Source organism: Agelaius phoeniceus, chromosome 3, assembly GCF_051311805.1.
Source record: "Agelaius phoeniceus isolate bAgePho1 chromosome 3, bAgePho1.hap1, whole genome shotgun sequence".
NCBI lineage: Eukaryota > Metazoa > Chordata > Aves > Passeriformes > Icteridae > Agelaius > Agelaius phoeniceus.
In genome coordinates, this window is record NC_135267.1 from 110,452,474 (window position 1) to 110,480,403 (window position 27,930).

Consider the following 27,930-nt stretch of genomic DNA (forward strand, 5'->3'; position numbering starts at 1 on the left):
ATATTAGCCCAAATCCCCAATAAATAACTGTCCCATAGTCCATGCAGGACTTTGCTGTGCATGCCCTGGCTCTGCTGTGTCTGCTGCAAGGTGAGGATCAGCCTTTTTTCTGCCAGCCAATTCTTTGCTCTCATTTTGTCCTCTCTGGGGCTTGGCTAAGCTTCACCCTTGGGTGGGGGTCTCAGGCAGAGCTGAGACAAGGAGGCAGGACAGAGTTTAGGCATAGCTCAGCTGATCTGTGGGGGTTGCACAGCCCAGGGTGGCACTTTACAGGCTGCCAGCAGTGCTGGTGCCAGGGGCAGAGACACTGTCACTGCTGAATGCCAGGCACTGGCCTCACAGGCCATCCCAGAGTGTATTTCCAGTGTATCTTTATTAGCTGAGTGAGTCAGTCTTTTTACTGTTAACAAGACAACACAAGAAACACATTTCTGGCCATTGTAGAACAAGAGGGCTCCTTGATGGAGACATACATCTCCCTCCTGTGTTTCTTCCCCTTTGCTTGCTCATTGTCTCTTTTCCTCCATGCCTCGAAAAAGCTTTGAGACATTTTCAGACCTTTAAAAACTGCCAGAGAATGAATTAAAATGACCAGAAGTCCCTCTCTCTTTCCAGCTTTCGGCACCTAGCCAGTGAAGGAGACTTTTCCTCCTCTGCAAAGCCCCTGTCCTGGGATAAGTGGGCACTGTGAATGCATGGCACTTGCAAAGAGCTGACAAAGCCTCTGCTCTGCTGTAATTCAGGATGGATTTTTAATTCTCTGGCCTGCAGATAACCCATGTACAGTGTGACCTATCCCGGCCTGCAAAGCCAGGATCAGCTTTTTTCACTCATGTTCCACGACAGCAGCATTTGTCTGCCTGTATTTCAGTGGTGATGAGTTTTGCTTTCGGGGAGGTTTCACCATCCTGCCCTGGGGTGGGTGCTGTGTGTCTGCCCAGGACTCCTGGGTGGGGAAGGGAGGTTTGGGATCATCTCCTCGTGCTCTTGGCTCCTCAGTGCCTGTTCTCCTGGAGGATCCAGGCAGAACAGATCCTGTGCAGAGGAAAGGCCTTGGGGCCACGTTCATTCACAGGGGTGCTCCAGGGCTAAATGCCACCACAGCTTCCCCTGTGGTTAAAGGCACCTTATAAATAGAAACCTTTTGTGGTTTGTGAGCACAGGCATGAGCGGCTGTGCAGTGTGACAAAGAAGGTGGATTCAAACACCACTGAGAGCAGGAAAACTCTTGCTTTTCTCAGCACGACGTGACCCACAGAAGAGGCTGCATCTTAGGCGTTCAGCTCTGTGCAGGCAGCAGCAAAGCCAGCCAGGTTCAGCTCTCATTAAGTGCTCGATTCTTAACTAAATGCACAGCTCAACTCGAACGGAAGGCTCACCCTGCAGGAGTTCGGGAGCCTCTGGCGAAGTCTCACCAAGTACAGGGTACGGGGGAGGGGGTGGCTCTCTCTGGGGATGCTGGGGATGCTCTGGGTACTTTGGATTCCGTGGATTCTGTGGATTCTGTACCCCGGGGCTCTGCAGATGCTCGGTGCTCTGGGAGCGCTGCGGGGAGAAGCCTTGCAAGGGTTGTTTGCTTTGCTTAGCGGGTCAGAGTTCCCTCCTCTCACGCCAGGGAGGCAGTGGTGTGTGTAAATGAGTGCTCCAAATGAGCAGCCCAGGCTTTCCCAGCACAGAGAGCATCCAGGGAAAAGGTAGGAAGGCCAATTAGGCTCAGAATCTGATGGAAATCTCCATGTCTGTGCCACCACTGGCAATTTTTTTTTTTCTTTTGACATGACTTCTTGAGCAGAGTCATCTGAAAAATGTCATTTCCTCATTTCTGCAGTTCCTAGTGGAAATGTAGTGGATCTGATAAAGGCTTGTCTGGGAGAAATGTTTCTGCTCCAGGATAAGCACTGGAAGCAGTGACATGGTATTTAGGGTCCCACCTAAATCCTTGAGGGCAGGCATGGCAGCTTCTCTGTGTCAGGTCCTTCTCCCTCAGCCTTGGTGCAGGACAGGAGGGTTTCCTCAAGACTCAGCTTTGGGTGGGCTCCAATTTGTTCCCTTCCTCTTGAGATGCTCTGAGACCACCAATTTCCCCATCTAGACAGGGGTGCTCTTCCCACAGACAGTGCCTCAGATGTGTTGGGGTGGGTTAGGAAAGCAAAAAGGCTTCTGCCCACCCCAAACTGTGGGATTTCTTACACAGTAACATTCTGTCAGAGCCTTCTGAAAGTGGATCTCCCTTGTCACAGCCACCCCACCTCACCTGCTGAACTTCTTTGCAGCGTGTTTATTAAGGGAGGAGAGCTGGTTGTGGTTGTAAGTGTGGGGAATGGTGGTAAGAGCTTGAAATCTGCCTTTGCACTGTGTTTTAGGAGATCTTCTTCAAGGAAGACAGGAACCGTTCTGGATTTCTTGATGTTGCTGAACTGGAGAATGCCATACAGGCAGCAGGTACACCCAGAGGGGCTGAGCAGCTCCCCTTGCTTTCCCTGGGAAAGGGAAAAGATTTTTGGGGAGAAAGTGGCTTGGATTTCCCAGAGATGCCAGTTAGATCAGAGCTCTGCTGAGGGGTCTGTGCTGGGGAACCAGCAGAAGGGTGCAGAGAAGTGAATGCAGCACTGGCCAGACCTGCTTCCAGGCCATGGATGGAACATCCAGCAGGGGAGGAAAGGAGAGAGGAGGAGTGGATTCTTGCACTTGCCTCAGTTCCTGCAGTTCCTCTTCAGGGCAGTGACTGAGTCTAGAAGGGAAAGCCACAGCGACAGGCATTTATTTAGTTTGCACTGACCTCTGTTGGCTACCGAGTGCTGAAACTCTCAGCGAGTGCACACGAGTGAAGCATTTCTTTCAGCTGAGTGGTCTCAATGGGGACTTTGTGCACACAGTACATCTCTGGCACAGCCATCCCCTTTGAATTGTGCACTAGAGCAGCTCCCATTTGGCTTCTGGAGCTCAGAGGGGTGCTGTCCCAGGAGGAAACTGGTACAGGATTGCTGGAAGCCATCAGCTGAGCAGACACATATATAATTTTATTTTTTTTGCTGCTGAGAGCTGGGCAAAGCTCTGTCAGAGCTGCACCTGCACTTCTCAGACAGGTGATCACTGTGACTGATCACAGTTTCACTGATCACTGATGTGCCAAATGCCAAAGGAGAAGTTGCCATTCTGTGAAAAAGATGCTAAAGTGTAAAACTGGGAGGAAAATTGTGCGTGGAAAAGTCCTGCCAGCCAAAACAATGCAGCTGTTTGAAGGCATAAAGAGGCACTGTTAAGTGGCAAATTCTCAATACGTGTTTGACTACAAGTAGTTCTGAATGGGGAAGAAAATTACAAGCTTATTCTTGCTGCCCTCTGAGCCAGACATCTGTATTTGAATCTGGCTTGGCAATGGGATGATCCCTGTCCTGGCTTTTGAGCAGGAACCCCAGAAGGGGTTTGGGAGCTTGCTGCTACCTCTGGGAATGGTATTAATGTATCTAAATCCACTTCCTAGCCAGCTGTTCCCTGAAGTGTTCAGTGCTTTCCCCAACAAAACACTGCAGTGTGTGCTTAATTTTCACTGTTTTCCTAATGCTCCCAATAATAATAATGGATCAGAGTAAAGCAGGCCAGCTGCATTAACAGCAGTGCTGCCCTGAAATGCAGCAGCGTTGCCCTGATGTATTTACAAACTCCTGATGTATTTACAAACAGCAAATGATTCAAAATAATTTTTATAAATAGGGAAACATAAAGTCAGTAATTAATATCTTAGCCAAAACCAGAGAGAGGAATCCAGCAGATAAAAGGTTTGGGAAGTAGCCTTACAAATCAGCTGAAAAGTCTTGGGAACAGAGAGGACTGGCCCTTCAGTTTTGTTGATGAGGTTGATTGAGAGATGTTGCCAAGTGAGCAGATTTCAGAGCAAGTGTATCCCAGACTGACCAGGCCAAATTCTTGGTGTTTTACTAGTGTAAGACTTGACTGTAGCATCCCATAAGTAATATTTACTGGAACCTGCTCTCTGGAGAGAGCTTGATTGAATTCCTACTGTCTTCAAAAGCTTAAAAATAGAATTCATTGCTCACTGCTACAGTGGTTTAAAACCAGACTCAAAGAAGACAATTAATGAGATTAATTTTTAATTACTATCTTTATCTCATTGGAGAAGAATATAAAAGCATGTTTACCTTAATTTGAAATGTATCTTAAGCCCAAATGTATTTCCATTCTTTAATTATTCAGCATAATGTACCTGCTTCCTGCTGGAGACCTCCAACTAGGCTCATGCAACCAGAGTTTGTCAGTAGTGGTACTAAACCACTTCCATCGGCTCCCTCTCTCCCTACACAGGTGTAGAGAAGCCATTTCTTTTATTTCTGCTTTTTCAACTAATTTAGCTCCATGATGAGTTCATTTAAAACTGAAAAGTTCAGAGCTGGTTGAAAAAGCAGGAAAGTTACTTCACATCCAGCTGAGCTACTAAAACCTGGAGTGAGCAAATGAGACTTTTCTGAAGTCTCAGAGAAGGCATTAAACCAAAGCTATCAGTCCAGCTCTCTGCAGAAAATTTCCCTTTTGTTTTGCAAATCAGCTTTTAGTGCAAAATATATTTAAATCATTCCTCTCATATAGCCAGCACATTTAGGGTAGTTTTATTTAACTAATAAAAGACTCATTCTAAAAAGCAATTTTTGTTCATTCAATTGAATACCGATTTCCATCCAAACAGACTGCGACACAAATACTGAATAATCAGCTAATAAAAAAGAAATGCACCCTTCACCATTTTCTAATAGAAGAGAAAATGTAAAAATTAAGAATCCCAGGCATGCTATGCAGCATAATAGCCTGAGCATGCAGCAATGCAGCATCTGCCTCTTTAGCAGAAAGAGCCGGTGGTATTGCAAATGCTACACTCAGACTTTTACAGCTATGAGCCAAAGAAAATCACCCTTTCTTATAGCAAATAAAAGCTAGAAAGGCAAAGCAAGATAACACAAGATTAGTTAGCTCAGTGTTTGCAGCTTGCTGGCTTAAGCCACAATGGGAGTCAGTGAGTGAGGCAACTTTGGTTTTCCATTACCCTACCCCAACTCTTGGGCACCATGTGGGGGGAAAGCTGTCCAGGGGAGGGGCTGTACGCCAGGGGAGGGGGCTGAGGGTGTTGTTGGCAGGCTGCAGGAGGCCATCAGAGCCTCTCCATCCCCTCCCAGCGTGTTTTCCCCCGGCAGGTCTGTCCACGGACGCGCAGCTGCTGCAGCTGCTGACGCTGCGCTACGGCGACCGCGCCGGCAGGGTTGGCTTCCGCGACTTCGTGTGCTGCATGCTGCGCCTCAACACCATGAGCCGTGAGTGCCAGCCCTGCCAGGGCCCCTGGCAGCAGGGCAGCCTGCACAGCCAGCCTCAGAGAGGGACAAGGGACACGACACAAGGGGTAATCAGGGGTCCAACAGCGTGGCTTCAAGTGACACAGCTGCCCCGAGCCCAGGTGTGGCCCAGGCAGCTCTTTGGGCAGCCTGCTTGCCAGGAGCTGGATTTATCTCCTGTGCACTGATGCAGAAAACCAGGTGACCCCAACTCTGGGGATGATTGGCACCTGACTCCATTGATTCAGAATGCTGAGCAATTGCTTTATTAAAACTATACTATGTTACAGAATCACAGAATAATGAGGCTGGAAGAGACCTCTAAAGATCATCGAGTACAACCTATGCCCTAACACCTCAACCAGACTATAGCACCAAGTGCCATGTCCAGTCTTTTTTAAACACATACAGAGATGGTGATTCTACTACCTCCCTGGAAAGAGCATTCCAGTACTTTATTATTCTTTGGGTGAAAAATTACTTCCTAATATCCAACCTATACCTTCCCTGACATAGCTTGAGACTGTGTCCTCTGGTTCTGTCAGTTGCTGCCCAGTTACATTACAACTACATTAAAGAGACACTATCCTACAAAGAATGCTAAAGAAAACTCGTGACTGTCTGAGACAGCCAGGACACAGCTTTGAACCAATTGGCCAAGGAAACAAAACAATCTTCAGCAGAATCCAATTGACAAATCACTTCAGGTAAAAAAATCTTCCTAACACATTCCATATGTGCAAAAACAACAGGAGCAGCAAGTAGATATAAGAATAGTTTTTTCTTCTTCTCTCTGTGCTTCTCCAGGAAAAAAAAAATCCTGAGAGGGAAAATTATGTCTCTCTCTGTTCAGAGAATGTGAATGCCACACACTGGAGCAAGCAGCTGCTAGAGAGTAGCTCAGTGTTCAGTAAAGTTGTCTCAGTTTTTTGGTAAGGAGGAAGTCCAGTATCCTCTGTGGATAAACAAACCCATTCCCCATGTTGCATCCAGCTATTGCCTGGTACTTGCAAGGAGGGAGTGCCTGTAAATGAGCTTTTGCCTGAATGGAAATGAAATTGTGTTTTACAAAATCGTAATTTTTGCTACTCTAATAATAAGCATTTTGATGGAAATATTGGTAGTTAAAGCCAGCAGCTGTGACCCCTGTGCTAGAACACTGCTACAGCAATTTATTCCATCTTTGGAATGAGCTGGGTTTCAACAGTGCATAGAAAGGAGCATTCATTTCCTCCCATGTGTTTGTAGCACTGATGTTTAATGGGCCAACAGTGGTCAGCAGATCTGCTTGGATGACACTGCTAAAAATCCCATTTCAAGGGAGTACAGCACAGGCAGCTCCGAAAGCGTTGTAAAATCAGAGCGTGTCCCGATCTTAATGCTTTCATTAAAAAAAAAAAAAAAAGAAAGAAGCTTGTAAACACCCATTTTTTGTGATTATACACGTCACTTGCTGTAGATGAAAGTTTTTATGCCTAAATTAGTGCCATAGGATATTTTTTTTGTTTAAAAAAAAATCCTTTTACATTTTAAGAGCCACTGTAAAGACAAATCCTTTGCATCCATGTGGAAAGGAGTATCTAAAAGTTTCATTGCTGTCTGTAATGAGAATCTTAAAATGCTTTCCACTCTTTCAGTTACCACTTTACAGAGGGTTTAATGTGGAATACATTTCTCAAACTTTTTAGATCGTGGTGAATAAGTTTGTTACAGGAGAGGATAAAGGTGCCGAGTGGGAATAAAAGGCAGTCAACCTTTATGATGATGTGAATGCAGCGGGGAAGATAAAATCTGTCCCATTAAATCATTATTCATCCTTTCAAGATAGCCAGAGATGAGACCCAAACCAAAAGCAGCATCTCCTTTGCAAATTCTATTTAACTGGAGTTAATGAAGCAGTAAAGAAGCACTTACCTCTGCCCAGAGGAGGTAATTTCAGCGCTGCCACTTTTTCCTAAAAAGACTGCTGGGTGCAAGCCCAGCCCTGCATTGGCAGCCTTGTCAAGGCACTGGGCACAACACGAGGATTTCCTTGTCCTGTGCCTTTCTTCAGAGCAGTGCAGGCTGGATGTGCCACCTTTCCTCCCTGCTTTGGCCCACACAGGTAGCTCTGGTGGCCTCCTAAGGGGCAGATGAGCAATGAGCCCTTGTGCCCTGTTCCTACCCTCTCCCAGCAGCCTTTTTGCTAAGGCTGGGCACGTTTCAAAGCACCTGTAATCTTAAAAAGTCTTTTCCATGCAGGCTGGGAAATTCCAGGCTCCCAGAGAAATGTGTCGTTCAAGGATAGACAGACTTAAATTTGTTTCAACTTTTTATTACTGTTATAAGAGCATATTTCTAGGAGAAAAGTAATTTCAAAATAAATAAAAACCCTCAAAATACTGTGTTTTGAGTTTATCCAAATACTTGGGCTTGAAGACTTCTCCTAGACATACTGCAATATAAATATGCACATAGAATAACAATATTTGAATGGATTTAAATTTCCTGATGGCAAAGTGTTCTGTCAAAAAAAAAAACTTTCAGCAATGTTAATTTCAAACTCTAGCTGAATAACAGCAGCATCTGCATTTATATTCCCTGCAAAAAGCTTGCAAGGCATAATAATGACTTCAAGAGAACCACTTTCTTTAGGGCACACTGTGATCACTCACTGCCAGGGAGGATGGAAAAGGACCAACAGAAAGTTTCCCTGTGGGAAGATGTGTTTCATTAGTTCACCATCCTCCTGTCACTCTTCAGGCAGGAAAACAATTGAAACAAATTATGAGAGGAGATGAAGGCAGCCACATTGAGCACTGCCTGTCCCTACACTTCTGCCAAATTCTGGCCCCAAAACTGGGATGCCTTCCCAGGCTGTGATCCGAGGGCCAAGGCAGAAGGGGTACCCAGCACGGGAATGAGAGGTGGCCAGGCAGAGCATCCCAGCACAGGGACTGCAGCTCTGCTCCTCAGCTGCCACAGCCTCATGTCTGCATTGCATTCGTGCTTCTTTCTCATGAAATAAGGTTTCTTTGTTCTGCCCCTAGATGCATTCCAAAACTTAGCAGAGGGCGGATCACAAATTTTGATGACAGCGATGGAGGTAAGAATGCTCTTCTCTCTTCTCTCTTCTCTCTTCTCTCTTCTCTTCTCTTCTCTTCTCTTCTCTTCTCTTCTCTTCTCTTCTCTTCTCTTCTCTTCTCTTCTCTTCTCTTCTCTTCTCTTCTCTTCTCTTCTCTTCTCTTCCCTCTCCTCTCGTGGGAGCTCATTTTATCAGAAGGGTGAAGTTAAAGATGATGTGTGATGTGTGTTGCTAGGTGTCTGTCCCAGCAAGTAGTGGTGGAGGCTTTGCCTGGCTGGAAGTGCCTCCTGTGTGGGAGGTGTTTCCCTCCAGGGGTTCCCTGGCCCCACTGGAGCACAGCTCCATCCATCCCTGGCCAAGGCATGGAATCTTCCCTTACTGACACCAGCCTGTCATTGCTGGAAACATTGCTCAAAGTGACTTTGAGAAAGTGACAAAAAAAAAAATAAAATAAAAAAAATCCATGCCCTCATTTCTTACTGCCCCATCTGTTAATCCTGAATTGCAAAACATCTTGGTTTTAAGAAAGAAACAGCAGACAAATGCTTGCTGCTGCTGTTTGTCTTAAAAGCACAGCCTGAAGGATAGCTCAGTGAATGGGGATACATCAGGCTTTTTATCAGCTAGTCTGAAGCAAAAATCCTGCTGTGCTCCATAGTGATATGCCTGAGTACTGCATTTTATCAGTCTGGGGACTGTTATTTGACAACCCAGTGTTTAAAAAGATTTTTTAAAAGAGCATTTTACAATCTCACCAGCTCCTGTTTATACTCTGTGGCTAGTGCAGAGCCTCATTGTTTTAATTCTTTTCTTTTTTTTTTTTTTTGCACCAAGGGCAGAGCACAGTTTGCAAACAGAGGACCTGGACCTATTTTATAGGGTAGTCTGTAGGACAGCCAGGTTCCCAGAAGTTGCTATCTCTTCCACTTGCAATCAGGCAGGTGCCACACTTTCCCAGCAATTGCTCCTGCTGCAGCTGCTGCAATAATTTATCATGGAAAACAACATATGGGAAGAGTTTCTGGGTCTGAATTGTAATAAGGGAAAGAGGCAGTTCCAAAATCCCTCAACTATCCTGTGCAGTACAAAAGGACTACAGTCATTGGGTCACCCCTGAAGGTCCTGAGACAAGTCTGAAGATTTGGTGTATACCATTTCTGTCTAAATGCACCTTTTCTTCTCCTTTTTTCCCCAGTTTCTGACCCTCGTCATGTACACCTAGAGAGATGCCAGAGGTCATGGTAAGAAATCTCCTCAGTGCTGACAAGAGAGGGTGGGGCCCTTGCAGGAAGCTCAGCCTGCAGTTATGGGGGGTTTTGAGAGAATAAGCTGTGAGAGGAAGAGGGAAGGAGGTGAGACCTGCAGCATGAGAAGGGCTGTAAAGGGAATTGGTCTTTAGGCTGTTTTTTTTTCCTGGGGAATTGCTGATGACCTTTCCAGTCAAGCAGACCACCAGTGGCTCAGCTAGAAACTTGCCCCCACCTAAGATAATAGATGAGAGAGCATAACTTATTTTTTTTCAGTTCTGAGGGGTGCAATTAGCTCTGCATATTTTACACAGCAGCAAATGTATAGTCAAATAGAGGGTGGGTATACAAGGTAACTTAGATTTCTTGGTCAGTCTGATTTCACATTTTTAACAGAATTGCGTGGTTTGGTTTACATTTGAACTCCCTTGTGCTTCTTTTGATGTTTGCTGCCTTCATGTCAGGCCTAGAGAGGGACTTTTTTTCCTCTGGATCTCCCAGTTTTGCTGCTTGGTTCTCCTGAAAGACTTTGCCTTTTCCTGCAGAACTCGTGCTGTTTATAGATCCGAGAGCCATCTCGGCCATGGTGCTTCTGCCAGCCCTCTGTGATGTCAAAGTGTTAGTGCTGGTCCCAAACATTTGTCACTGAGGAGAAAGCAGGGAGGAAACCCTTAGTAAAATGTGCAGTGGAGGGGCAGCTGACCCCAGGAATTTGTGGAGCATCCTTGGGCAAATCAGACACTTTCCTTATCAGCCCGGACCAAAAATGGAGCAAAAACCTCAAAGCCATGACATTCTTTGAAATCCATTAGCTGCATCCAGCTAATCCTTCCTATAGACAGGAATTACAATAGTAAATAATACAGGAACAGCATCTCTGGTGTGTCACATCCTGTTTCTGAGGGCAGTTTGCATTGGATGCCAGCTTTGCTGAGAAGTTGGAAAGGGAAATGTGTAACTGGGGTGTAAATTACACTCCCCCAGGGAGAAAGCATGGTAGGTTCAGAGCCAAGGCAGGGATGGCTCCCATGCCTATCACCTCGACTCCAGGACAACATTTGGGCCCTGCTGCTCTTCTCTCTTGGCTCCTGGTGCCATCCAGTGTGTCCAGCTGTGGCAGGAGCTGGGCTTCAGCACTCAGCACTGGGATACCAGAACAGGACGACCCCCATGGGAGGGAGAAATGATGAGGAGGACTCCATCTTATCAGAAGGCTAATTAATTACTTTATTATACTATATTATTATACTATTATTCTATATTACTACTCATATATACTATATTATTCGATTATTATACTATATAACTATTAATTACTTTATTATACTATATTATTCTATACCATATTACACTATATTACATTACATCTAAACTGAATCTGCCAAGCACCCAACTGCACTCCCCTGCACAGCATCTCATCACTGTCAGTGACAGACTCAACACACACCTGGATTCCATTGGTCAGTGAATCAAAACACTCACACCAGAATCCATTCACCAATTCCCTTCAAGTAAACAATCTTCCACGATACATTCCACTTGTGAGCAACACAGGAGCAGTAAATGAGATAAGAATTGGGTTTTTTTCTTTCTCTGAGGTTCAGAGAATGTGAAACCCAGAAATATTCTTGGGAAGAATTGTGCCTTGCTTTTCTCTGTGAAGAGAAATGTGGGGACACTGTGATGCCTTCACCCCTGAGCTCTGCCTGCAAACAGTTGTTTGTTTGAAAGCCTGCCCTTTGCATTCAGAGCTGTGGACAGTGCAAACCTGCATGCTGGTGTGTGGAAACAGAATATGCACAACACTGCACCCAGCATTTGCACTGCAGACTGTCATTAGGTAAATATGAGAAGGACCTCACCTTTGGAGATGAAGTTGCTTAAATTATTACTTGCAAATTATATTCATAGTCTATTTAGTAATCTTTTTTTTTTTTCCCATGAATGATTCATAAACTGATCATAACTTCTGGGAATATATAATTAATCATAATTTTCACTTACTGGTTTGGAATGAAATCCTGCCTGCAGGGTGTTTGTAAGCAGCTCACTTGAGCAATTTAGCAGACACTTGCAGCTGGAGCCTGGGCAGTCGTGGCACAGGACCCTCAGAGGATCAGAACTGTTAAAACTGGAGCTTAACAAACTGTGATTGATGTGGGAAAACACACTTGGCACGCTCTGAAAAAAATTCTCTTGGCAAAAATATTCCAATTAGAGATTCCCAAAGGCTGACCTGAAGCTGGCTGTGTTCTGAGTGAGTCCCTTTACCTCTGTTTCAGGTGACTTTTCTTCCTCCTCAGCAGAGCAGAGTCCAAGGCCATCCCATACAAAAGCCATCCACAGAGTTCTTGAAAAACCAGAGTGAAGGAGTGAAGCCAGGTGTCCTCATGCTTGGTGGTACTCCAGGCTGCTGGGATGAAGAGTCCTTTCCAGGCAAACTGGAGGTGCCTTGGAGAGGGAAGAATTGCTAATGAAAGTACTCCATGGGCAAGCTGGAAGTACTTAATGGTCTGGGCAAGCTGGAAGTGTTGACTGTGATCTCCTCTCATCTTCCTGTAAATGGCACAGAAGTCAGGAACATCTCCATTAACTCCACTATGAAAAAAGAACAGAGCCATGCCTGTGATGTGAAAGGAGTGTATAAGATGACGGTTACAAAAACAATTAAGAGACAGTTTTATTTTAATTATTTCTTCATTTTCTTCTCTGCCATTTATAAGTGCCAGAAAATGATTGAAGAAATTAGTCCTAATTCATAAATAACACCAGAATCTTTTTTGTTTTCTTTATACTTTTTATTAATAAATTAGGGGAAAAAAGTCTTATGCATTTTTGAGTTCATCAACTATAGGGATTCCATTTTATTTGCTACAGAGATGGGGTGGCATATTAGAGATAGAGAACAAACTGTTCAGTGCTTTTTTCTGACTTCCAGAATCTATATTGGGACTGTTTGGGAGTAGAAAAGTTTATCTGAACTGCATTCTCTTCCTCTGTCCTGATGTCTTTAAAAATGTAGGGCTTCTTCAGACATAATTCCTGCTCAAAAATTTCACTTAAACCTGCAAAATAACTGTAACCTTTCTGTACCCACACATGAACTTCACTTTCATACTTTTTTATCATGGCATTAACAGCAAATTTAGTGATCTATTCCACTCAGATATTAAAAAAAAAAAAAAATTATGAAGACTCTATTTGTGAAAATGCCAGAAAAGAAGGATGTCAATGGATGAAAGAAATCCCAGGTTGCCATGGCAATATAATTCACACCATGCCTCACCCAGACCCTCTGCACAGGTTTCCATTGAGGCATCCACACATTAGCAACAGATTTACCCATTTGCCAGGGAGATGTTGCACACTGGAGCAACAACTACATCACCAGGTAAAGATGAAACCCAGATTTTTGTTACCATGAGGACACTCTGTGCTGTGTCACTGCCTCTTTCACAGCTTGGAGAGCATTACTCATGTAGGTACACCCTGGGCAAGAGAGGCCACTGAACCCACTCTTCCACTGAAAATTGGAGCAAGGGGAAATCAGTAAAGTTAGACTATTTTAATATTTTTTCCAGTAATTTTTGAACAAACTGATTCCTTCTCCACAGCAAGACTTACACATCCCACCTGAAATCGTTAATCACTAATTAAGCCCTCTGCAAATGTTGGCAAAGGGAGGAGATAAAAAGGGGGCCATGAAAAAATAAATATGCTTTGCTAAAAAGGTTTATTAGTAGAATCATTTCAGAGAAAGGTTTGTGTAGCTTAGCTTGGGATAATTAAAAAACCTTCAAGTACTTCTGGATGACTTCCACCACACAGTTCAGTGGTGCTCAAGATGGCTCAGACCTGCTGGGAACAAGCTCTTTGTAGCTACAGAGAAGTCATCTCTGTTCAAGTTGCAAAATTCAGTTCAAGTCAACTGCTTTTAAATACTTAAATTCTTCTTGTGTGAAAGTCTCATCTGTAAAAATACCAAGCCATTAAGATTAATCTTAAAAATCTTAATTTGCAGCCCGTGTATTAGTTCTCCTTTTGTTGAGATGCATAATTGCCTTTCTGTGGAAGGCAATTCTGCCTGTCAGGAGACAAAGATCCTTGTCTCACAACTCAGCCTGGCCACAGACTGAAATGTCTCCTCTTCACTGAAAAGCAGGCACAGACAGCAGGCACCCCTGGTGAGAAACATCACCTATGCATGAGCTGCCTCCCTGCGAGCAGCTGCTGGGGCTGATGCTCTGGGCAGCATCCCCAGGCACAGAGGGCACCTTCAGCTCCATCCCACCAGCCTTTCACCCAGCTGTGTGTGGCTCTGCACCCCCAGGGACCAAGCCATGGCCCCTCTGGCTTTGCAGGCTGGTGCCTGCAGGCTGATCCTGCGCTGGGGCAGAGTAATAACTCACTGCTGTCAAACCGAGCATGGCTGCCTGTCTATGGCATTGGAAGAATTGGTATTCCACTTGATTTATACCTCCAACCAAGCTAATTAAGCAACAATTCAGGAGGAATCCATCATTGTGACAGACTTGTTGATTAACCATCCCACAAACAAAGTCAAGGGTGTTCGGTAGCCTGAAGAAAAAAAGGGTCAATAAGGGAGAAAAGCAATGATTTGGCCATAATACAGTGGTGATACTGTTATTTCCAAAAGCAACAAGAAGTTTAATATATTTCACAAATACTGGGGCCAACACGGAAAACAAAGGCAGCTCAGATCAGTGGGGTGTTTTAGATAAAGAGAGAAAACTTCTACATTTCATCTTTGTGTGATTAAACTGTGAGGGCCAACTTTATGGGGATGGTGCCCCCTATTAAAATTTTCAGGCCCCTTCATCTGTGTTTGCCAGCTCTGATTGTGAGTGCAGTCCCCATGAGGTTTCTGGCTCTTGTGAAGGCTCTGAGATTCATCCAATTATGATAATATCCTCTCTAATTTTTTTGATTAAAATCAGTTCCTAGTCCTCAGGGACACAAGTCTGAGAAGCCCTAAGAGAATCTGCTGTTAGAAATGCAAGAGCAGGGCCTCGAACAAATGCTCTATTTTTAAATCTTCATGAGGCCAGTGCCCTCAAGAGGGTAAGAAGCAGGCTGAAGCAGATGAGATTAGTGATGCTGAGCTCCCTAGCACAGGAGATGGGACATAGAGCTGATGAAATTAGATAGGATCTAAGCCAACCATTAGCTTTAGAAGGACTCTGGTGCAGAGTGGTGACAGCTGACCCAGCAAGAATAATCTCTGCATCTCTGGATCTTGGAGCCCTCCTGTTTACTGCCCTTCTCCTAAGACCCAAGGGCCCCGTGTCTTACATCTGCCTGCCAAAGGCTGTGCCCAAATCATGCCAAGATGGACAGAGGAGGAAGTTCTCACATGTCTTACCTACAGGGCCTGATTCCTGAGCCAGCAGCCTGGGTCAAGGCTTTCCCATGGCCAGGTTTGGAGGAACTGGACCTCCCTCTCTACCTCTGGCTGTGCCTCAGGTCTCTCACAGAGAACCTGCTGCTGCAATTTATAGAGGAAAAACTATAAACAGCTTCAAGGAAAAAAAAAAGGCTCTTTATTACATAACCACATGCATGGCTGGAGAGGGGAAAGGTGGGTGAGACCCTGTGGTATTTTCAGGGTCCCCTGTGGCAGGAAGGAAATGATGACTCTGACTCCATGTTCTTAGAAGGCTTATCGATATATAATATATAATATATAATATATAATATATAATATATAATATATAATATATAATATATAATATATAATATATAATATATAATATATAATATATAATATATAATATATAATATAATATAGCATAACATAATATAATATAATATACATTGTTATATTATATATTATATAATATTCTTTATATTATATATTATATATTATATATAAACTATTATTATATTATATATTATATATAAACTAATATAATATATTACAACATAATATAATATATTATATTAAATATATTATATTATATTATATTATATTATATTATTTCTAATATATAATATAAATGTAATTGTTTATATATAATATATAATAATATAATATATAATATATTATATCTTTGTTTAAATATAATATAAATATCGGAATATAATATAATATGACATAATATAATATATATAATATAATATAATATAATATAATATAATATAATATAATATAATATAATATAATATAATATAATATATGATATGATATGATATAATATGATATATTATTATATTATATATTATTATATTATATTATATTATATTATATTATATTATATTATATTATATTATATTATATTATATTATATTATTATATAAGCCTTCTAAGAACATGGAGTCAGATTCATCATAGGACCCTGGGGACTTCACCTCAAACTTAAGGATAGCAAATTGGACAGAAGACAAAAAGTCCTGCCTAAGCAATTTACTAGAAAAATAAGAGAACAAAGGAACTAATCACTTCTGTGAGGTGTTTCACCACGAGCAAGAGCCCGTTGCTCCTGGCTCGTTTTTTCTCTGTATACAGCTTTGCTAATTTTACTAAAACTTTTCTGTTTCTGACACTACCACAGAAGACATCCCACTAATTTTATGCCATCTGAGGTAGCTGAGCTATCTTGGGTGTGATATAGATCCTCAAGAGCTTAAAAAACCTGGCTCGAAGAGATCATTATATCAGACCCTTTCTCAAAAAAAGGTACTTGTCCTTCTCTGAGTAGGAAGCAGATGGAATTTCTGTCAAGAGAGTCCCCTCCCCATGTTCAGGTGCCTCAGCAGGGGCACAGACAAATATTGGGATAATTTCTCATTGGGTGGAGGGTGCCAGCTCCATCAGCTTTGCCTTAGCACCTCTCTTTAGGATTTCTTTGCTGCAGGGCTGCAGCTGAAACATTTCCCTCTTACCTGGTGTGAAAAACTCCAATCCCTTGTTTTTAAAATTTTAAAAGTTTAATAGTAATAAAATGGTTATAAAAATAGTAATATAATTAGAGTAATTAAAATTTGGACAATTAGGATTAGGACAATATGAGACAATAAAAACAAGAAGTTATGGACAGACCGGGTACCTCTTTCTGGGCAAAAAAAGCAAGTAAAAGGACCCACGTTAACAGAGGATTAACCCTTAAAAACAGCAGCCTGTTGCATATTCATACACCTCCCACATGATGCATAAATTCCATTCAAACACAGGATTCTGTCTGGTCAGTGTCAGCTTCTTCCTCTGAATCCTGACTGCATCTTCAGATCTGAGCGAGGCAGGAAGAAGTTCGTTTCTCCTGATAATGGACCAATAAATTCTTTTTCTCTGAAAGATTGAGGTGCCCTGGGGCTGCTATCTCAGTGCAAGTCCTCTCTTTAAAAAACAGTATCTTACATAGCAGCGTTTCTATTTTAACATTATGTTATAACCCTAAACTATGTTTAACACACTACTTAAGAAAATTAACACAGCATAACTCTCTAACATAACACATATAATATTCATTTTAATATTTGCCAAAAGCCAATCATAAAATACGTATTTTTCACACCTGCCAATTCCTCACACGAAATACCTTAAGCTGCAATTTCTGGCTGCACTCCTCGCACCTGGTCCCACCCTGCAGGAGCTGCACCTTTTCAGCCCTGGGGAGGGCAGTCCCAAAGCACAGCCGCCTCTTCTCAGCAGGTTTCCCAGTGCCCCCACCAGGCTGCCCATTGCCACCCTGTGTCCCTGGTGCCCGCTGTGCCACCAGGATGTCCCCAGCCCGCCGTGGCTCTGAGGTCCCTTTCTGCTGTCTGGCAGTGACATCTAGAGGCTCCCTGGCCTCGGCTCCTGCCTCACTGCTCGCAGCTCTTGGCACGCAGAAACCTGTTCCTCACAAAGCCCTGGGAAGGGCTGCAGTGCTTCAAGGAAGGAGGTGCAAGCCTTAAATCCAAGTCCTTCCCGTGCCCCTCCTTCCCTAAGCCGCGGTGGGAAGGATCTTTGTTGTAGCACCCCAAGATAAATTTGAAATTGTTTCTGGGATACCATAGGTCTGGGAGACCCAGCCCGTGTCTTTTCCCTAAGAGAAGAACTGGTCCACGCAAGGCTGGTGCTGGTTAAATGTGAAAAATGTGTATTTTATGACTGGCTTTTGGCAAATATTAAAATGAATATTATATGTGTTACGTTAGAAAGTTATGCTGTGTTAATTTTCTTAAGTAGTGTGTTAAAAGTAGTTTAGGGTTATAACATAATGTTAAAATAGAAACTATGCTATGTAAGATACTGTTTTTAAAGAGAGGACTCACAGTGAGGTAGCAGCCCCAGGACACCTCAATCTTTCAGAGAAAAAGAATTTATTGTTCTCTTATCAAGTTCTTCCTGCCTCACTCAGCCCTGAAGACACTGTCAGGATTCAGAGGAAGAAGTTGACACTGACCAGACAGAATCCTGTGTTGGAATTTATGCATCATGTATGAGGTGTATGAATATGCAACAGGCTGTTGCTTTTAAGGGTTAATCCTCTGTTAACATGGGTCCTTTTACTTGTTTATTTTGCCCAGAAAGAGGTACCCAGATGTCCGTAACTTCTTGTTTTTATTGTCTCATATTGTCCTAATCCTAATTGTCCAAATTTTTATTACTCTAATTATATTGCTATTTTTATAACCATTTTATCACTATTAAACTTTTAAAATTTTAAAAACAAGTGATTGGCATTTTTCACATTAAATAATACATACAGCTTTCCACTTGAGGAAATATTATTTCCTTGCTTTACATGCCATCCATTAGGTCTGATGCCATCCAGCATCAAAGGCAAAGCTGCCACAGAAATACCTCTGTATCATGGCTGGCTGTGCAAGATGAAAGATTATTGTGCAAACAGTATTATGCATTTTAAAGCCATGCATTCAAGGAAAGGGGAGGAAATATATCATCTCCATAGGCTGAATTATTCAGCCAGATGATGAATGCATCTCCTGAAGCATTCCCAGGGTTTGAGCTGAAATACCTACCATGGAGAGAGAGAGAGGGAATACTATTGCCTATATGAAAGGTACTTGGGATTCAGTAGAATGTGTATTCTCTAGGGTGATATTCCACAGGCATTTTGAGTCAGCAGAGCAGATTGCAAACGAGCTTCTAGCCTGAAATCAGGGAAAAAGCAGTTTAGTGGAGTAGAGCTTTCTCACAATAAAAAAATCTGCAGGAATATTGCAGTGAAAAGTGGGAGGAATGCTTCTTGCCCATCCTGTGTCTTAGATCCACCCTCCTCTCCTCTTTACTTTTTGTGTCCGCCTGATGCTGAGGAGTTGGGTTGTGATGATGGCTTCCAGCTCCACAAAGGGAGAAATGCCAAGACAAGGTGGGAGGTCCAGCTGTGGGGTGAACCTTCTCCAGCACCCTTGGATTTCATGGCCTAAAACCCCTTCTCCTTATCTCTGAGGTATTGTATTTGCAGGGTGCCCCGATGAAGGCAGGAATGATGAATCTGACTCCATGTTTTCAGAAAATTTATTATTTTCAAAATATATTTATTATTATTCAAAATTTATTATTTTATGATACTATATTATATTAAAGAATGCTATACTATGCTAAAGAATACAGAAAGGATACTTACAGAAGGCTAAAAAGATAATAATGAAAACTTGTGACTCTCTCCAGAGTCCCAACACAGCTTGGCCCCAGTTGGCCAATGAGTGAAAACAACTCACAGCAGAATCCAATGAAACAATCACCTGTGGGTAAACAATCTCCAAACAGATTCCACACAAGCAAAACACAGGAGAAGCAAATGAGATAAGAATTGTTTTCCTTTTCTCTGAGGCTTCTCAGCTTCCCAGGAGAAAAATCCTGGGCAAAGGGATTTTTCAGCGAATGTGAATGCCACACCGAGGGACACAAGTTACATCTCCACCCATGGAGCAGGAAGGTGCTTTGCTTACCAGTGGTGTATATGATTTGCAAGACCTAAATACAGTCATTAACTGGTAGAAATAATAATGTGTCAAGTTGTTTGGGTTTTTGTTTTTTTGGTTTTTTTTCAAACCAGCATTCCATGTGGTTTGAAACACACTAGAACACTAGAACTCAGAGGTGATAGGAGATATGAAATGAAACTGAGATTGTCAGGCTGTTTTGATTTTACTGGATTGAAGGAAGAATGGTGAAAAGGAAATTGTAGCTGTGAGTGACAGGTTTTTCTTTTTCTGATTTTTTTTTTTTTTTGCTCCTAGTCACAGGCATAAAAGTTCCCCTTTTTCATTATTATATCAGATGAAACCAAAGGATTTTTTCCCTCCACTGGTAAAAAAAATTAACAGTTTCAAGCTTTTAGGGTGATCAGTGAAGGCCAGCACAATCTTTAATCAAATTTAGAAGATGAATTGGACACCTTACCCATAGTTCCTCGATATCACTGATTACCACAGAAGTTTGTGGTATTTTCAGGGTCCCCCATCGTGGGGAGGAAATGATGAATCTGACTGCATGTTATTAGAAGGCTAATTTATTATTTTATGATATTATATCATATTAAAGAATGCTACACTAAAACTATACTAAAGAATAAAGGATACAGACAGAAGGCTTAACAAGATACTAATGAAAACTCGTGACCCCTTCCAGAGTCCCAACACTGCCTGACTGTGATTGGTCATTAATTTAAAACAATTCACATGTTGGATAAACAATCTCCAACCACATTCCAAAGCAGCAAAACACAGGAGAAGCAAATGAGATAATATTGGTTTCTTTTTTTCTCTGAGACTTCTCAGCTTCCCAGGAGAAGAATCCTGGGCAAGGGGATTTTTCAGAAAATATGACAGTGACAGAAGTCCCTTGGAAAAAGCCTTCCACATCAGTCTGAAGATGTTAGGAAGCCAAAAGGAACAATGTGCTGTGGTGGGCCTGGATATTTTCTTCTAGGGCCTGGCTGCCAGGCAGAATTCTCCTTAAACGCAGCAGGAGGGAATTCTGTACTTTTAGGTGGCCTTTGCAACACTCAGCATTTCAAACTCCTCATCTGGGTGTTGGCTCTGGCCTGGGGAGAGGGTTGTGGTGTTGTGCAGGTCTCCAGGATGAGGTGAGAGATGAGAATTTGACTCCAAGTTCTCAGAAGGCTGATTTATTATCATATTATATACTAAAACTATACTAAAGAAAGAGAAAGGAGACATCAGAAGGCTGGACAAGAATGAATAATAAAAACCCGTGACAGACTCAGAGAGTCAGACACAGCTGGCTGTGATTGGCCATTAATTAAAAACAATTCACATGCTGGGTAAACAATTCTCCAAATCACATTCCAGAGGAGCAAAACATGGAGAAGCTGAGGCTTTTCATCTTCCCAGGAGAAGAAATCCTGGCGAAGGGATTTTTCATAAAATATCACAGTGACAGGAGGGGTTGGCATCATCCCTCCTTCCCAAAAGGAGGCATCAGAAACTCCCAGCACTTTCATGGGGCAGGAGGACAGCAGGTGGCCTGGCTGGAATAAAGAAAGAGGAGAGTGAATGTGAAGTTGGGCATGGCTGGGCCTGGGTACAGGAGAGCAAAGGCAGCGCTTTTTGTGTGCCACTGCAGAATTTCCTTGTGCAAGCACCAGCCCCTCCAGCAAGTGCCTGTGCCAGACACAGGTGACTGCAGGGATGCTCTGGGGAGTTCCTGTGTTTTACTGCCCTGGAAAAAAACCATGGGGCCTGGGAAAAGTCACACCAGGCAAACTAGGAGATCTTGGCACACTCCTGCCTGCGGGCCTGGGTCACCACATCCATGGGGAAATGTTTCCTGCAGGCTCTGCTGCTGCTCCTGGTGCTGGAAGGCTTACAATCCCCCATGTCCCTCCAGACAGCTTACCTGAGAGCTCCTCTCTGCTAACAGGTGCTGGGAACCAGCCCCTCTGGCTCAGCTCTTGGAGAAAATGATGGATCCAGCTCTCCCACTCGTGAACAAGTCCTAGGAAAGGAAGACATCTGCAATCACTCAGCTCTGCTGCTCAGGTGTGAAGCCATGGCTTTGCAGGCACTTCTCAGATAGCAGGCTGGGTTTAAGGCCAAAATCGGAATATGGAATAGAAGAAGCCTTCTCCCATTAAACAACATTTGTAAAAATAATTTCTGGGCTTTTACCCTTGTGCAATTTCACTTTAAGGCCTTATTACTCTCCTTGTCCCCAAGGCTGGGAGAGGGTCATGCTGTGGGACAGCAGTCACATCCAAGAGGCAGCAGGCTGAGCAAACAGCTTTGCTTTGTCAAGCTGGAAGCACCAAACTGAGGAAGGCAAGGGCCAGGAGCTGCTTGCAAAGCTGCTGAAAGGTTCAGGCAGCTGTGGTATCACCACTGTGCCTCTGGATGTGCCCTCTGAGCTGCCAGGCTGGTGGTGGATTGACACACATTCCCAGTGACCTGCATTAGAGGGATTCATGAGTCACACATCCCAAAAGAAAAATCATTTCTCTGATGAACATGATAGTGGAGCCCTGAAAAATGTTAAAGATAGACTTTGAAAATGTTAGGCTTTGTGTTTTCTCAGATCACTGCACCTGTGTAAGCAGGATGATAAATGATATAATTGTTAGATGTGGTGATTGTTTAGTCACTAAATATAATTATTGTAGAATCATAAGAATAATCATGAGAAACTGTGTTAGAAATTTAAGGGGGGAACCACGAGAAGCTATGTTTAGCTGAAATCTGTGTATACAATAGAACAATATAAGTTTAATAATTAACATGAAAATTATATAAGGATAGAGTATAAAACACGTTCACCTCAAATGTATGGTCAGAATCAGATTTGGATGGAAAACTACCCCAATTCCCAGAGCTCTTAAATAAAAAGCACCACATATAATCTCTTATGTGATTATGTGTTTTTGAATGCTAACAAACAGACTGCTGTTACTGAGATGGGAATTTTGCATGAGATATTAAGCAAGAGTCTTTGATTATTTGAATTTAATGATGTACTTCTAACAACAAAAAGTAACTGGCATTAGGCCTTCATGCAGATATTCATGGCTTTCAAGGCAACTTTATGGATGAATTGATTCTGTCCAATCAACCAAGGCATAGAAGAATTATTTCCTTCTCTAGCTCCAAAGTGATTCAATAAAAAAGGGGATAGGATTTCCAAAACTCCCTTTTACTTTTGACTGAACAATGGAAGAGCTTTTACAGAGGCCTGAGGCTCAAGTGTACCCAGGGGCAGAAAGTCAGAGGTAGAAATGTTTAGGTCAGGAACAGATTGTTTCTCTTTTACTTTGATGAGATATGCTGAGATTTAATGAAGACTTCACCAATCCAGCCATGTCATGCTAATACAGGAGCTCAGATGGATGGAGCACAATGTTCTTCTCCAGCACAGGGATCTGAAGTGGGAGATCAGGATGGGGATGGTGACAGCTCCCAGAGTTAGGCTGGGATCCAGCTGGGCACGGCTCAGAGGGACACACCAGCAGAAGAATTGGTTTAGTGACAGGGGATTGATCTTGAAGGTCCCTTTCAACCTAAACCATTCTATGATTTCATGAAAAAAAACCACTGAAGGCGTGCAAAGTTTTGGCAAATTGGAATCTCTTGGGCAAAGTATTTGAACAAACTTTTTTTTTTTTCCCCTCTTGCAATGGATAGATTGTGTAAGAGCTTCTGGGAAACAACACGGCTAAAAGTCCCTGTGCTGCTGATAAGCAGACACTCCCCCGAGGCTAATCTCATCTTAATTTGTCAGGGGTGTGTGTTTTAACTACTCAATCATTCGACAAAAGACTTTTATCTCATTTACAGTAGAGTCACTCCTCTTCCAAGCCCTGTTTGAAGAGGAGTGAATTCCTCCGGGAATTTTCACCCCAGAAGCTTCACCTGAGGAGGTTATTGAAAGAAGGGGATGTTTGCCCAGCTGCAGGCGGGCAGGAGATGCTGCCGCAGTTCCAGCCGGGAGCTGCAGATGTCAGGATTGAACTGCAGACCCAGCCAGACAATGCCTGCAGCCCAGGGACCGGGGTACAGCAGCACCGTGTAGGTGACACCGGGAATGCCACGCTCAAAGCTCGCTTTTCTGAAAAAATGCGCGTTTTATCATTGGCTTTTCGCAAATATTGAAATGAATATTATATGTGCTGTGTTAGAAAGTAATGCTGTATTAATTCTCTTAAGTAGCGTGTTAAATATAGTTTTAGGTTATAACAAAGTTAAAATAGAAACGATGCTATGTAGGATGCTTTTTTCCAAAGAAAGGACTCACACCGGATAGCAGCCACAGGACACCTCAATCTTTCAGAGAAAGGGAATTTATTGCTCCCTTATCAAAGAAACTAATTTCTTCCTGCCTCGCTGAGCCGTGAAGACACAGTCAGGATTCAGAGGAAGAAGCTGACACTGACCAGACAGAATCCTGTGTTTGAACGGAATTTATGCATCATGTGGGAGGTGTATGAATATGCAACAGTTTGCTGCTTTTAAGGGTTAATCTTCTGTTAATGTGGGTCCTTTTTCGGGCTTATTTTACCCAGAAAAAGGTACCCAGATGTCCATAATTCTTTGTTTTTATTGTCTCATATTGTCCTAATTAAAATTGTCCAAAATTATTATTACTCTAATTATATCGCTATTTTTATAACTATTTTACTACTATTAAACTTTTAAAATTTTAAAAAGAAGTGATTGGCATTTTTCACACTTTGGAAGTGTAAAACCCCTCTTGAAAAAAAGATTATTTTCCTCCACAAACGTAGAGCCAATGCTGGTACCACAGGGGTTGCCCTGAAGGTGCTGCACCCCCCTCTGTCCACACACAGAAGAGCAAAAAAAATGTACAGAGAAAGGCACCAAAGTTAATCAAAGTCTTCTGAGCAGCTTCTGGTTGAGGAATCATTAAATATATAAGGTTACCTCAGTCTGGAGAAGAGCTGCTTACAATGATGTTAGAGAGCAGGTGCATAAAAAAAGACCATTTGTTGTCCTTACCAGAACCAGGAGCAGCAGATAAATCCCTTGCTGGTGTGTGCTGGAGCTGTAACATGCAAAGTGAATCTCCTCCTCAAGCTTAATTCTAGCAGCAATCCTTACCATTTTGAGCAACCACTGAATGATGGCTTGAACAGGGATAGGAATTAACACCCTCACCATCATTCCACTCATCTCCAAATCTGCAAATTCCCCCACCCACGAGCCACTGAAGCCATAATCAAATATTTCCCTAGTGCAAGCAGCTGCCTCGGCATTCGTTGTCTTTTGAAGCAGAACCAGTGTGACATCAACAAATTAAACCAGGCAACATCCTGCCCCTACTGACAACAGTCAGATTACACTCTAACTAGCCCCAGTCCCTTTCCATTCCTGATTCACAGAAGTACTTAATCCCTGGTCACTGCTATCAACAATAATTAAATTCACTGCCACCCATTCTTGTCCTAAATCACTCTACTCAAAATTATTAACTACCATAAATCCTTGCCTCAGCAGCTCAGGGAGACTGAACTGGACTAAATCAAACACAGATTTGAAAAGTCTTAAGCATTCTCACTTGGGCTCTAATAGCCTAATAATTATTATGGCTGTAATAGCCAAACACCCTCTACTAACTTTCTACTTATACTTCCTTAGAAGTTATATATCTCTATATATATATATATGTATAAAATATATAAGTTTACATATATATATATAAGTTTATATATATATAAATAACTTATATATACTAACTTTCTACTTATATATATAAAAGTATTAAGGAAGTATAAGCTTTTTATATATTATATATAAAAGTTTATATATATAAATAAAATATATATATAAATAGCTTATATATACTAACTTTCTACTTATATATATAAAAGTAATAAGGAAGTATAAGTTTTTTATAGATTATATATAAAAAGTTTATATATATATATATAAAAATATATATATAAATAGTTTATATATACTAACTTTCTACTTATACTTCCCGATAATTGCCACAACAGTCCTTGCTCTTAACACAAACAAAGCTCAAAACCTACAAGCGATAATGGCCTAAAGAAGGAAAATATGGGTGAGAGCACAGGAGACAGAGACTACTCCCCCCAACCTTCATGTGACAACACAAAAACTTCACTTTCTCAATCCCTCCCTTATATAGGGCGTTTGCAAGGCCCAGTCTGGATGCTCTCATTGGTTTGAACCCCTTCAGGTCCTGGCCAGTGAGGTGGCTGCAGCCTTGGGAGATATTTGGTTGGACAACACCCTTGTCAATCACTGTAACATCAACACACAGAGTAAAAATCTCAATATTAGCCTTGGGCTTCCTAGCAGGACTTCCCCTGCTGCCAAGATTCCTGTTTAAATTACTTATTGTTGAAAAACTTACTGAGCACATAATGACCAAAACAGATACAGTCATTGTCATACTCTCACTACTAGGGTTGCTCCTGTGCCTTCTCCTCACATAATATTCACCAAACACACTGCCAGCACTCCAAAGAAAAGCCCTAACAATAATTCTGTGCCTATCACTAACCAAAATCCTGCCCAACAAAATACATAAACCTAGATGACCACATCCATAACAAAAAATAAGCCCTAACAATTGAAACTGCTAGTTAATAGAGTTAAGCCTAAACATCTCTAGCATTAACCCTAACGACTGTATCTCTATCCCTAAAAATATTTCAACTAACCCCTCACCTTAAATTTAAGCTCAACCCTTGTCCTAACCCTACCATGTAACCAAAATGGCTGTAAATCTAATATTAACTCCACTACCTAATGCTATCCCTATCAACAGTAACACTAACCCTGAACTCAAAGGTAACTCTAACTTTATCCCTCATGACTGTAATCCTTAAACTCAAGCCTAACCACAACACAAACCCTTCACCTAAAACCCTAACACTGACCATAACCTAACCCTCTCTTTAGCACCGTTTGCTCTACCTAAACCTTAAAATGGCTCTTAAACACAACCACACACAAAGGGAGTATAAAGGGAAGGTGAGGACTTACAGAAAGCGGCTCACCAGTACCCTCAGGACCATGCTCCCTGAATTTTGCAGAATCCTGGGACTAAGAACCACAGAGCCTACTGGGCAGGCAACCCTGAGTCCCACCAGCATGGGGCTGGGCATGATGCTGGGTGCTTTGGTGCCTGGGATTATGTAATCACCAAGTCCTCTGAGCAGGGATCCCTGAAGGATGATTTTGATGATCTCTTTGGTAGTGACTGGTTAGAATCTTTCCAATCTTTCTCTTGTTGGCAGCAGAACACACTGCTGATTATGTGTTTTGATCCTGAGTTCCTGATCTGCAGGGCAATGCCCACTAAAAGGTGAGCAACAGACTCTCAGGTAGAAATTGCCTTGTGGGGTACATTCCTCATTTTAAATGGTAAGGCACTAATAATATTCTTGTTGGGAATGCCTCCAATGGATGGAGGGAAATGTTAATGCATTCCAGTTGTTACTAATTTTGTCCTTTTCAAAGCTGCTAATGTGGGAAGATGGGTAAATTTGGTGCGTGCCTCAGGGGGATTTGATTTTCAGTGATAATGGGCATTGAATTAAATTGTATTTTATTAATTGTTATATAACACTGTGTATTACTGCTTCTTTCACTTATGTTCCTGACATGGCAATGTGGTACAGTGCAAAAATTCATGCTTCCTCCAGTCACTTCATCTCCAAAGGATGGTATTTGGAGACAAAACCTTCCATTCAGAGACTAGGGTCTCACCACAGACTGCTTCTGGAATGTTACTTTCTTGGTTCAAGATGGATGGAATTTGGTTTTCCCTTCCTCCTGGAGCAATCCACAACTTGCTGAATTGATTCTCTGTACCTTCTCAATGAACTATCAATTTGATAGTTTTAGCAGAGGAGTTTGGTGCAGTTCAATTTGCATTTCCATCTCTTTCCCAAGGGCTGAGGTGAGGCTGACTGGCCTGGTTTCCTGGATTGTCCTTCTTGACAATGGATATATTATCTGCCTTTTCCCAGTCACTGGGAGCATCCCCCTTCATGGATGTGACCTTTTAAGGGTGATGAAAAGTGGCCTTGTGGCATCTGCCAGCACTTTGAGTACTCTCAGGTTCAGCCCACGTGGTACAGGATCACAGGAGGAGTGTTGTTGCAAGGGAGCACAGTGGTTCACCTGCTCCAACCTCCCTGCTCAAGGACGGTGCTCCCAGAGTGTTGGAATCCTGGATTCTGAGAATTTTAAACCTTCTGTGCTTAAAGGCACAGACCCACAAGAGAACTCTGCATTTGATCTTGTGAAGAAGGTTTCCAAAATTGATTGACGGTGCTGGGATTACGGGTGTGTAGTTGGTTAG

The 27,930-nt window shown here is 42.4% G+C and overlaps 1 protein-coding gene across 1 annotated transcript in view; it reads left to right on the forward strand.

Moving 5' to 3' along the window:
- CAPN13 (calpain 13) overlaps positions 1–13,664 on the forward strand; it is a 50,475-nt gene extending 36,811 nt beyond the window's left edge. The window contains exons 16-21 of the mRNA XM_054630424.2: positions 1,357–1,425; positions 2,364–2,442; positions 5,205–5,321; positions 8,369–8,424; positions 9,599–9,644; positions 11,933–13,664. Of these exons, the coding sequence (XP_054486399.2) occupies positions 1,357–1,425; positions 2,364–2,442; positions 5,205–5,321; positions 8,369–8,424; positions 9,599–9,625 (348 nt within the window). The 3' untranslated portion in view covers positions 9,626–9,644; positions 11,933–13,664. The remainder of the gene's footprint in view (positions 1–1,356; positions 1,426–2,363; positions 2,443–5,204; positions 5,322–8,368; positions 8,425–9,598; positions 9,645–11,932) is intronic.
- Positions 13,665–27,930: the final 14,266 nt, after the last annotated feature.